Source organism: Microplitis mediator, chromosome 8 (genome assembly GCF_029852145.1).
Source record: "Microplitis mediator isolate UGA2020A chromosome 8, iyMicMedi2.1, whole genome shotgun sequence".
Lineage (NCBI taxonomy): Eukaryota > Metazoa > Arthropoda > Insecta > Hymenoptera > Braconidae > Microplitis > Microplitis mediator.
The window spans coordinates 24,276,984-24,289,542 of NC_079976.1; the positions used below are offsets into that span (position 1 = coordinate 24,276,984).

At 25.3% G+C, this 12,559-nt stretch overlaps 1 protein-coding gene across 1 annotated transcript; it reads right to left on the reverse strand.

Moving 5' to 3' along the window:
- Positions 1-7,892: 7,892 nt before the first annotated feature.
- On the reverse strand, positions 7,893-12,460 carry LOC130672873 (uncharacterized). The gene is made up of 3 exons (XM_057477639.1): positions 11,831-12,460; positions 11,158-11,749; positions 7,893-10,431 (listed from the first exon to the last, which is right to left on the reverse strand). Exons 1-3 carry the CDS (start codon positions 11,933-11,935, stop codon positions 9,038-9,040), a joined length of 2,091 nt encoding a protein of 696 aa, XP_057333622.1. The 5' UTR covers positions 11,936-12,460; the 3' UTR covers positions 7,893-9,037.
- Between the last annotated feature and the right edge of the window lie 99 nt (positions 12,461-12,559).

Sequence of the window (12,559 nt, forward strand, 5' to 3'; positions counted from 1 at the left end):
ATTTTTTAATTTTTAAATATTTACATTTGAAATTTGCCAGCAGTTTTTAGGAAACTAAAAACCAATGCTGGCTCAAATTCCAAATTAAATATTTGATTTAATTTATAAGAATATCAGGTGATAAACTTAAAAATTTTTATTTTTTAATTTTTAAGTATTTACATTTGAAATTTGCCAGCAGTTTTTAGGAGACTGAAAACCAATGCTGGCTCAAATTCCAAATTAAATACTCGGAATTTATTTCAAAAAATAGCAGAGAATAAATTTAAAAATTTTTATTTTTTAATTTTTAAATATTTGAATCTGAAATTTGCCAGCAGTTTTTAGGAAACTAAAAGTCGTTGCTGGCTCGAAATTCCAAATTAAATATTTGATTTAATTTATAAGAATATCAGGTAATAAACTTAAAAATTATTATTTTTTAAGTTTTAAATATTTACATCTGAAATTTGCCAGCAGTTTTTAGGAAACTAAAAGTCGTTGCTGGCTCAAATTCCAAATTAAATATTTGATTTAATTTATAAGAATATCAGGTAATAAACTTAAAAATTATTATTTTTTAATTTTTAAATATTTACATCTGAAATTTGCCAGCAGTTTTTAGGAAACTAAAAGTCGTTGCTGGCTCAAATTCCAAATTAAATATTTGATTTAATTTATAAGAATATCAGGTAATAAACTTAAAAATTATTATTTTTTAAGTTTTAAATATTTACATCTGAAATTTGCCAGCAGTTTTTAGGAAACTAAAAGTCGTTGCTGGCTCAAATTCCAAATTAAATACTCGGAATTTATTTCAAAAAATAGCAGAGAATAAATTTAAAAATTTTTATTTTTTAATTTTTAAATATTTGAATCTGAAATTTGCCAGCAGTTTTTAGGAAACTAAAAGTCGTTGCTGGCTCAAATTCCAAATTAAATATTTGATTTAATTTATAAGAATATCAGGTAATAAACTTAAAAATTATTATTTTTTAAGTTTTAAATATTTACATCTGAAATTTGCCAGCAGTTTTTAGGAAACTAAAAGTCGTTGCTGGCTCAAATTCCAAATTAAATATTTGATTTAATTTATAAGAATATCAGGTAATAAACTTAAAAATTATTATTTTTTAATTTTTAAATATTTACATCTGAAATTTGCCAGCAGTTTTTAGGAAACTAAAAGTCGTTGCTGGCTCAAATTCCAAATTAAATATTTGATTTAATTTATAAGAATATCAGGTAATAAACTTAAAAATTATTATTTTTTAAGTTTTAAATATTTACATCTGAAATTTGCCAGCAGTTTTTAGGAAACTAAAAGTCGTTGCTGGCTCAAATTCCAAATTAAATACTCGGAATTTATTTCAAAAAATAGCAGAGAATAAATTTAAAAATTTTTATTTTTTAATTTTTAAATATTTGAATCTGAAATTTGCCAGCAGTTTTTAGGAAACTAAAAGTCGTTGCTGGCTCGAAATTCCAAATTAAATATTTGATTTAATTTATAAGAATATCAGGTAATAAACTTAAAAATTATTATTTTTTAAGTTTTAAATATTTACATCTGAAATTTGCCAGCAGTTTTTAGGAAACTAAAAGTCGTTGCTGGCTCAAATTCCAAATTAAATATTTGATTTAATTTATAAGAATATCAGGTAATAAACTTAAAAATTATTATTTTTTAATTTTTAAATATTTACATCTGAAATTTGCCAGCAGTTTTTAGGAAACTAAAAGTCGTTGCTGGCTCAAATTCCAAATTAAATATTTGATTTAATTTATAAGAATATCAGGTAATAAACTTAAAAATTATTATTTTTTAATTTTTAAATATTTACATCTGAAATTTGCCAGCAGTTTTTAGGAAACTAAAAGTCGTTGCTGGCTCGAAATTCCAAATTAAATATTTGATTTAATTTATAAGAATATCAGGTAATAAACTTAAAAATTATTATTTTTTAATTTTTAAATATTTACATCTGAAATTTGCCAGCAGTTTTTAGGAAACTAAAAGTCGTTGCTGGCTCGAAATTCCAAATTAAATATTTGATTTAATTTATAAGAATATCAGGTAATAAACTTAAAAATTATTATTTTTTAATTTTTAAATATTTACATCTGAAATTTGCCAGCAGTTTTTAGGAAACTAAAAGTCGTTGCTGGCTCAAATTCCAAATTAAATATTTGATTTAATTTATAAGAATATCAGGTAATAAACTTAAAAATTATTATTTTTTAATTTTTAAATATTTACATCTGAAATTTGCCAGCAGTTTTTAGGAAACTAAAAGTCGTTGCTGGCTCGAAATTCCAAATTAAATATTTGATTTAATTTATAAGAATATCAGGTAATAAACTTAAAAATTATTATTTTTTAATTTTTAAATATTTACATCTGAAATTTGCCAGCAGTTTTTAGGAAACTAAAAGTCGTTGCTGGCTCAAATTCCAAATTAAATATTTGATTTAATTTATAAGAATATCAGGTAATAAACTTAAAAATTATTATTTTTTAATTTTTAAATATTTACATCTGAAATTTGCCAGCAGTTTTTAGGAAACTAAAAGTCGTTGCTGGCTCAAATTCCAAATTAAATATTTGATTTAATTTATAAGAATATCAGGTAATAAACTTAAAAATTATTATTTTTTAATTTTTAAATATTTACATCTGAAATTTGCCAGCAGTTTTTAGGAAACTAAAAGTCGTTGCTGGCTCAAATTCCAAATTAAATATTTGATTTAATTTATAAGAATATCAGGTAATAAACTTAAAAATTATTATTTTTTAATTTTTAAATATTTACATCTGAAATTTGCCAGCAGTTTTTAGGAAACTAAAAGTCGTTGCTGGCTCGAAATTCCAAATTAAATATTTGATTTAATTTATAAGAATATCAGGTAATAAACTTAAAAATTATTATTTTTTAAGTTTTAAATATTTACATCTGAAATTTGCCAGCAGTTTTTAGGAAACTAAAAGTCGTTGCTGGCTCGAAATTCCAAATTAAATATTTGATTTAATTTATAAGAATATCAGGTAATAAACTTAAAAATTATTATTTTTTAATTTTTAAATATTTACATCTGAAATTTGCCAGCAGTTTTTAGGAAACTAAAAGTCGTTGCTGGCTCAAATTCCAAATTAAATATTTGATTTAATTTATAAGAATATCAGGTAATAAACTTAAAAATTATTATTTTTTAATTTTTAAATATTTACATCTGAAATTTGCCAGCAGTTTTTAGGAAACTAAAAGTCGTTGCTGGCTCGAAATTCCAAATTAAATATTTGATTTAATTTATAAGAATATCAGGTAATAAACTTAAAAATTATTATTTTTTAATTTTTAAATATTTACATCTGAAATTTGCCAGCAGTTTTTAGGAAACTAAAAGTCGTTGCTGGCTCAAATTCCAAATTAAATATTTGATTTAATTTATAAGAATATCAGGTAATAAACTTAAAAATTATTATTTTTTAATTTTTAAATATTTACATCTGAAATTTGCCAGCAGTTTTTAGGAAACTAAAAGTCGTTGCTGGCTCAAATTCCAAATTAAATATTTGATTTAATTTATAAGAATATCAGGTAATAAACTTAAAAATTATTATTTTTTAATTTTTAAATATTTACATCTGAAATTTGCCAGCAGTTTTTAGGAAACTAAAAGTCGTTGCTGGCTCGAAATTCCAAATTAAATATTTGATTTAATTTATAAGAATATCAGGTAATAAACTTAAAAATTATTATTTTTTAATTTTTAAATATTTACATCTGAAATTTGCCAGCAGTTTTTAGGAAACTAAAAGTCGTTGCTGGCTCAAATTCCAAATTAAATATTTGATTTAATTTATAAGAATATCAGGTAATAAACTTAAAAATTATTATTTTTTAATTTTTAAATATTTACATCTGAAATTTGCCAGCAGTTTTTAGGAAACTAAAAGTCGTTGCTGGCTCGAAATTCCAAATTAAATATTTGATTTAATTTATAAGAATATCAGGTAATAAACTTAAAAATTATTATTTTTTAATTTTTAAATATTTACATCTGAAATTTGCCAGCAGTTTTTAGGAAACTAAAAGTCGTTGCTGGCTCAAATTCCAAATTAAATATTTGATTTAATTTATAAGAATATCAGGTAATAAACTTAAAAATTATTATTTTTTAATTTTTAAATATTTACATCTGAAATTTGCCAGCAGTTTTTAGGAAACTAAAAGTCGTTGCTGGCTCAAATTCCAAATTAAATATTTGATTTAATTTATAAGAATATCAGGTAATAAACTTAAAAATTATTATTTTTTAATTTTTAAATATTTACATCTGAAATTTGCCAGCAGTTTTTAGGAAACTAAAAGTCGTTGCTGGCTCAAATTCCAAATTAAATATTTGATTTAATTTATAAGAATATCAGGTAATAAACTTAAAAATTATTATTTTTTAATTTTTAAATATTTACATTTGAAATTTGCCAGCAGTTTTTAGGAAACTAAAAGTCGTTGCTGGCTCAAATTCCAAATTAAATATTTGATTTAATTTATAAGAATATCAGGTAATAAACTTAAAAATTATTATTTTTTAATTTTTAAATATTTACATCTGAAATTTGCCAGCAGTTTTTAGGAAACTAAAAGTCGTTGCTGGCTCGAAATTCCAAATTAAATATTTGATTTAATTTATAAGAATATCAGGTAATAAACTTAAAAATTATTATTTTTTAAGTTTTAAATATTTACATCTGAAATTTGCCAGCAGTTTTTAGGAAACTAAAAGTCGTTGCTGGCTCGAAATTCCAAATTAAATATTTGATTTAATTTATAAGAATATCAGGTAATAAACTTAAAAATTATTATTTTTTAATTTTTAAATATTTACATCTGAAATTTGCCAGCAGTTTTTAGGAAACTAAAAGTCGTTGCTGGCTCAAATTCCAAATTAAATATTTGATTTAATTTATAAGAATATCAGGTAATAAACTTAAAAATTATTATTTTTTAATTTTTAAATATTTACATCTGAAATTTGCCAGCAGTTTTTAGGAAACTAAAAGTCGTTGCTGGCTCGAAATTCCAAATTAAATATTTGATTTAATTTATAAGAATATCAGGTAATAAACTTAAAAATTATTATTTTTTAATTTTTAAATATTTACATCTGAAATTTGCCAGCAGTTTTTAGGAAACTAAAAGTCGTTGCTGGCTCAAATTCCAAATTAAATATTTGATTTAATTTATAAGAATATCAGGTAATAAATTTAAAAATATTTATTTTTATTTTTAAATATACAAATTAGAAATTTGCCAGCAATTTTTAGGAAACTAAAAACCGATGCTGGCTCAAAATCCGAGTCAAATACTAGGAATTTATTTTGTAAATTATCAGAGACTAAATCCGAAAATTATTCATTTTTATTTATGGAATATGTAAATCAGAAATTTGCCAACGGTTTTTAGGAAACTAAAAATCGATGCTGGCTTAAAATTAAAAAAAAATTTTTGTAATTAATTTTACAAAATATCAGAGACTAAATCTGAAAATTTATTTTTATATTTTTTAAACATTCAAATTCGCCAACAGTTTTTAGGAAACTAAGAATCGTTACTGGTTTAAAATCAAAATTAAACAATTGTAACTAATTCTGAAAAATAACCGAGACTGAATCTGAAAATTATTTTTTTATTTTTAAAATATTTTAATGTAGTATTAGCCTACAGTTGTTAGGAAACAAAAATTTGATGCTGGTTTAAAATCAAAATCAAATACTTGGAACCAATTTTGAAAGATATAAGACTGGATTTGAATATTTCTATTTTTTATTTTTAAAATATTTAAATTTAAAATTAGCCAGCAGTTTTTAGGAAACTAAAAATCGATGCTGGCTAAAAATTAAAAATAAATTGTTGTAATTAATTTTACAAAATATCAGAGACTGAATTTGAAAATAATTTTTTTTATTTTTAAAATATTTAATTTTAAAATTAGCCAGCAGTTTTTAGCAAACTAAAAGTCGATGCTGGCTAAAAATTAAAAATAAATTGTTGTGAGACTGAATTTGAAAATAATTTTTTTTATTTTTAAAATATTTAATTTTAAAATTAGCCAGCAGTTTTTAGCAAACTAAAAGTCGATGCTGGCTAAAAATTAAAAATAAATTGTTGTGAGACTGAATTTGAAAATAATTTTTTTTATTTTTAAAATATTTAATTTTAAAATTAGCCAGCAGTTTTTAGCAAACTAAAAGTCGATGCTGGCTTAAAATTAAAAATAAATTGTTGTGAGACTGAATTTGAAAATTATTTTTTTTATTATTGAAATATTTAATTTTAAAATTAGCCAGCAGTTTTTAGGAAACTAAAAATCGATGCTGGCTCGAAATTAAAAATAAATTGTTGTAATCAATTTTACAAAATATCAGAGACTGAATTTGAAAATTATTTTTTTTTATTTTAAAAATATCTAAATTTAAAATGAGCCAGCAGTTTTTAGGAAACTAAAAATCGATACTTGTTTAAAATAAAAATTAAATACTTGAAATTTATTCTGAAAAATATCAGATGTTGAATTTGAAAATTATTTATTTTTATTTCTACAGTTTTCAAATTCAAAAAAGTTCTGTAATAACCTTTGCGGAAATCTAGTTTATAATTTCAGAACTCTATAAAACGGGAGTGCAATCTGGAATGATAGTAATGTCCCAAGGTTTTTTTTTTTTCAAATCATTCTCTATATTCGATTACTTTTCTACTTTACTAATTTTGTAACGATAATTTGTAGTAAAAGTAATCTTAGTTATCCACTTGATTTGCAAAGTTACTTCTGTGATATGATCACAGATGTCAGTAGTACATTATTTTTCGTTCCGTCGATAAATAGATATTTCTAACTTCATGGGTAACTCGTTTTGATACTTTGCCAAGAAGCCCTGTTCTTACCGGCGACGTAGAACTGAAAACCGCTCTTAAAAAAAAATGATTAATTTTTAAAACTTTTTTTTCTTTTTTTTTATACTCTATTGAATAATTTTTTACATGATATTTAATGATTTTTTCAACGAAATATGGCTCTAGCAATTTGTTTGTAAAAATACATCAAATTCGGACCTGTTTCCGTTTAGGGGGTCTATTTGACTGGACTAACTAAGTAAATTCGAAGGAAGATAGTTTTAGAGCAACTCTTTAATGAAATCGACCCCATTAGTAATTAGATCCCTAAAATAATTGAAATTTTGCGCATTACCCAGGCTCTGATTATTCAATTGAAAAAAATTTCTCTTTATTGAAGCAGTAGTTCTTAGTTTAGATAGAAATATGCTGAAAAGTAAATTAGTAAAAGTAAATATATAAATGAAAATACGAAAAAAAATTATTTGTTCAAAAAATTCGTTGTAATAATTTTTTTTCAAACTCATATGTCATTAGCTAAAGACCTAAGGTTTAAAAATGAAATAAAATTTACAGTAAATAAATGTCAGAAATTTTTTTTTAATTTTTTGTAGAAAAAATGAATTTATAGCCGTGAGTACTCAGAGCCGATATTGAAACGGAAAAGATCCAGATTTGGATTGGGTCAGTTGTTAGGATCATCTCAAACTACTAACAGTTTACCAGGTAGTGTAGTGTATGTAATTGCTTGCGTAGTTGATTGTTTGTTAAAAAAAAAAAAGAAAAATTTCTTGAACCAAAAGTTAAAATTATTTCCCAATAATGAGTGTGCCTTTATCGTTCAATATATTCATAAATTTTTATAAAACTGTATGAAATTTTACCAGACCATTTTCAGTACAAAATTTTATAAAATGTTAGTACTCAAATTTTGTAAAATTTTATAAAATTTTATAAAAACATTTTTTCCCGGGTAATAATGATACTCACGTTGATATAATAATCCAAACTTTTATTTTCATGAATGCAATACACGCAACAATAACATTATCTTAAATTTATCAGTATTTTTTAAAATTAAAATCTTTAAAGTAAATTACAGAGTATTAATAGAAATTTTTTTTCCATAACATCACTATTCAAATCTTCGCTATATTTTTTTAATCATATAAATAATTAGTTGATATACGTGATATAATCTTCAAAAAATCATAATGTGTTAAATATTTATTGACATCTAATTAAATATCCAATTAATTATAAAAACTATGACGCAGTTTCATTACAGCGTTATAAGTGTTATTATCATCGGCAATATACTCAAACATTCGGATTTGTAAAACTTTATTTCTACACTGATAGAAAATTTATATTGACTCAAGAAATATTTTCTTGAGCCAAGAATTTATTTCTAAAGAAAACCAATTGTCTTGCTTCAAGAAATTCTTGTCTTGATTTAGATTTTCTTGGCTCTATAGATTTTGTATCTTCGATGGATAACTCTCGTGTCTTGATCCGAAACTATATTATCTTCAATCGATACTATCGAATTCTTCAAGCAAGACCACTTGTCTTCAACTAAAAATGTCGTATTATTATTTTAAGAACTTTAAATTTTTGGTTCAAGTAATAATTCCTTGATAGAAGATGTTTTTAAAGTAATGAAAAAAAAAATTTTTTTTTGAATAAATTTCTACTTTAACATGTCTGAAGTAAATGAATGTAGTCCTAAAAAATCACTTTAATACTTTTTATTTTTAAAATAAAAAAAAAAGTTTTTTTTCAAGCTGAGTAAATTGATATCTTGATTTAAAAATCGCGCCATTCTCGAAACGAGTCGGTAATGTCTTAAACCTAGATTTTGCCTATCTTAATCCAAGAGCAAGAAATTCTTGAGCGAAATATGTCAGAATTTTGTTTCAAAACAAAAAAGGCTTCATCGAAAAATCAAATTCTCAAACAAAGAATTTTTTTTCTCTATCCGAGAATTTCAATTTTTTGGTTCAAGGACTTATTTCTTGAATTAAAACAATTAAAAATTTTAAAACAAGAACCACATTTTGAAGAAAAATTTTTTCTTGAATCAAGATAGTTTTTCTATCAGTGTATATATTTCAAAGAAAATAGTCACACAGAATCAATAAATATGAGTAATATAATGTCTAAGGTAGAATGACCACACGTCTATTAACTATACGAACTTTGTCTTCTAAAAACCGATTATTTACATTTTCTCTTCTCATTTGTTCGAGTCGAATTTTCAATTTGCGTTGTCTTTCACGAATCAGGTTTCGGCGTCGCGAGTTCCTTATTTTACCGGCCATTATTTCAATGATAAAAATAACAACCGACAGCCCCATTGCTGCCGCCAGAAAAACGTAAGCCTGTTTTAGATGTTCGAAATCAACTGCATCATACTCAGCGGATGGTTCAGTAGCTTCTTTCGCTTTTAATTTACAGAACGGATAATATACATTTTGCTTCTCCCAATAGTCAAATAAACCCGATTCTTGCATTCTCAGTGCCATTTGGTCAATTTTATTTTTCAGGGGAAAATTTTTTCTGGACCAAAAAAAAACATATTTAGAAATCTCGAATGTCCGAGATAAATGGAAATTATGTTCAGACGCCATATCTATCTGTCGTTTATTTTTATATACACAAGCTGTTGTATCGTCTTTCAAAATTTGCTCATAACATTCAACGGAATGTAATGGAGCATGTAAACGTTTAACGTCAGTATTCAATTCTGATTTCATTTCGATAACGGTATCTTTCAACACAGAATTGATATAAACGTTGTAATCTAAGTAAAACAAATCTTTGATACTCGCGGGATAATTATGGTCTATTGTTGTCGATAATGAAATTATTTCCCCTTGTAATTCAGGGCAAATTATAAAAACAAAAATAGTCATTGTCACAAACATTAAACGCATCGAATATGAAGTGAGTCGCGCCGATATTCCACCACTTATGATAAATCCAATTATGTCCAAAAAACTGTTACCGTACGCAGGGTCATTATTATCGTCATCGTCATCGATGAAATTATTGTTAATATTATTCACAATTATTATAATATATGATATTAATAAAACGATTAGCGCAATAAGAACAAGTTTATAGTTTTTAAAATTACGGTTTTTCTCAACAGGCATTAGAGTGCCATTTTTTTTAATTATTATGAAGAGATCATTCTCAGGGCCCGGATTGATAATATCTATCAATTTATAACCGTCATTAGTAATATACTGTAAATTGAAGCAAACGTCGTGAGTACCGTTTATAATCGTTTTTAGGAGACCAACTGGCGTATTGTTAACATATCGACCTTTGATACCATAATTAATTATCGGAGTGACATTAAGAGAAGAGAATAAGGTTTCAAAAAACTTTAAATGTGGATATGACAACGTTTTTCGTAATTCTTTGAAATTTACTGGGTGGTTTGGAGTCCAATTTGTACTTGGTTTTGCAGCTGAAACGGCTTTTATGGGGTAGGCGTTGAGATGCTTCGTTTTGTCAAAAGTCAAGCTAGGGCATAATTTCGTATCTGTAATAAATAAATATTGATTACTATCCCTGATTAAAAAAGTGAATCGAAAAGTATTGAAAATTATCTCAATTCTTTTCAATCCCTCGGCGGTTTTGGAAAGTATTGAATGGAATTGAAATTTCGATCGTTTGAATACTTTCCAATTCCAAAGTGGAATTCGAAAGTATTGAAAAGAATTCAATCTTTCATCATTTCAATTTAGGTATTGAGAAGGATTCGGAAAGATTCAAAAATTTCAATTCATTTCAATCTTTTTCAATCCCACTCATGACCCGAAATGTGAAATTATTTAGGTATTGAGAAGGATTCAGAAAGATTCAAAAATTTCAATTCATTTCAATCTTTTTCAATCCCACACTTGATCGAAATATCGGATTATTTAGGTATTGAGAAGGATTCGGAAAGATTCGAAAATTTCAATTCATTTCAATCTTTTTCAATCCCACACTTGATCGAAATATCGGATTATTTAGGTATTGAGAAGGATTCGGAAAAATTCAAAAATTTCAATTCATTTCAATCTTTTTCAATTCCTCGGAAGTTCAGAAATTCTTTTATTATTTTGGGATTGAAAAGTATTCATTTTATGTCAAAATGAATACCTTGGGGTATAGAAAGTATTCGAAAGGATTCATTTCTCATCATTTTCAATACTTTTCAATTCACTTTTTTAATCAGGGATGATATACTTATGATATTGTTCAGGTCATAATTGATATTTACCGTTTAAATATGGTTGTTTATAGAGAGTCCAACGTTTATCTTGATCTTGTTCGGATCTGTTGTCATCGATCGGTTGCTTAACACGATGGATTTCCTGCCAGGGCAAGGGCGCGTAGTTCGAAAAGGGATTAAAAGTATATAACATTGTTCGCGTGTCAGCAATTACATTACTCGGTATTGCTTCATTATCATTAGGCTCAAGACAAACGTAGAACGAGGACAGCAAATCCATTTTCCAAAGAACTTTTAGCACTTTTTCTCCATCTTTATCGCAATCGTTATGATTGTGTCGGACGATGAAAAAATGCGAGTTGACATTCCAGGTGGACAAAGACGCTAATTCTCGGAGAGTTGTTTCGAGTTTCTTGACAGATTTAACCGATAAAACGTACGTAGGATATCTTGGGTTGTAATACGGGTCGATATTTTTAGCTCGAAAATTATCATCGATCACGATAATGGGATAGTCCGTTTCAAAAAAAGCTACGTCGTTGCTCGAGTCAGTTGTCTCAGTGTATGCAATATCAGTCAAATCTTCACTGATGATTACCGGATTCAACCGGTCAGCGAAACATGATTTCAATAAAAATTTCTATTCAATAATAGAAAAAAAAAAATTAATTGATTCAAACTTTATAGAATTAACTATTAAACATAAAAAATGTATAATTACCAATTGTTCGGAAACTTGAGCCGGTATCGATGCATTTGAGAAATAAATTATATCTAATGAATTTACTGCAATTAACCACCATATTATTTTTTGAATCCACTTCATATTAACTAATACCAAACTGTATAAATCTATTATAGCAATAAAAATGAAAAAATGCACTACATTAGTTACGAACAAACTCAAAAACTCTAATGAACAGTCGCAACTCGACTGGAATAGAATGGAGAGTCATATGCACATCACTACCTCTTTCGATGCAAAAATATTCTTTGTATTGCTTTTGGTTTCTATTGACAACCAAAAATTTGCATGTTTCAACCAATCATTGTCATGCACATTTTTCTATATCCATATGATTTTCCAGTTCGTCCTTGACCAAATGATAATGCACAATGTATGTTCTCGGGTGTTTCACATAACTTTTTATCTGATGGCACAACACGCTTTTAGTCTTTTCGCAGAAATAACTAATCAAAGTTTTATATTGCATACGATTTCATTGATTTTTTTGGCATACAATTTTAAAACTCCTCCTATATGCTTAAAATAAGATACAATTTGAATATATAAGGTCATATATGGTCATACCTGGCTTTGTATGACTACACGGAGAAAATAAAGTAATTGTGTTTATTATGATAAATTTTTTATTCCAATTATCCAGAATGATTGTAACGTTTTTCAGTGCAAAAATAGTTAGTGTTATAATTTTTTTTAATAGAATTA

Bases quoted from the DNA above. Each gene is read 5' to 3' on its own strand.
- LOC130672873 (XM_057477639.1), bottom strand. From the start codon at position 11,935: ATGAAGTGGATTCAAAAAATAATATGGTGGTTAATTGCAGTAAATTCA. The intron at 11,750-11,830 runs GTAATTATACAT...ATTATTGAATAG, and splicing joins CTCAAGTTTCCGAACAATTG to AAATTTTTATTGAAATCATG. The intron at 10,432-11,157 runs GTAAATATCAAT...TATTTATTACAG, and splicing joins TAAACAACCATATTTAAACG to ATACGAAATTATGCCCTAGC.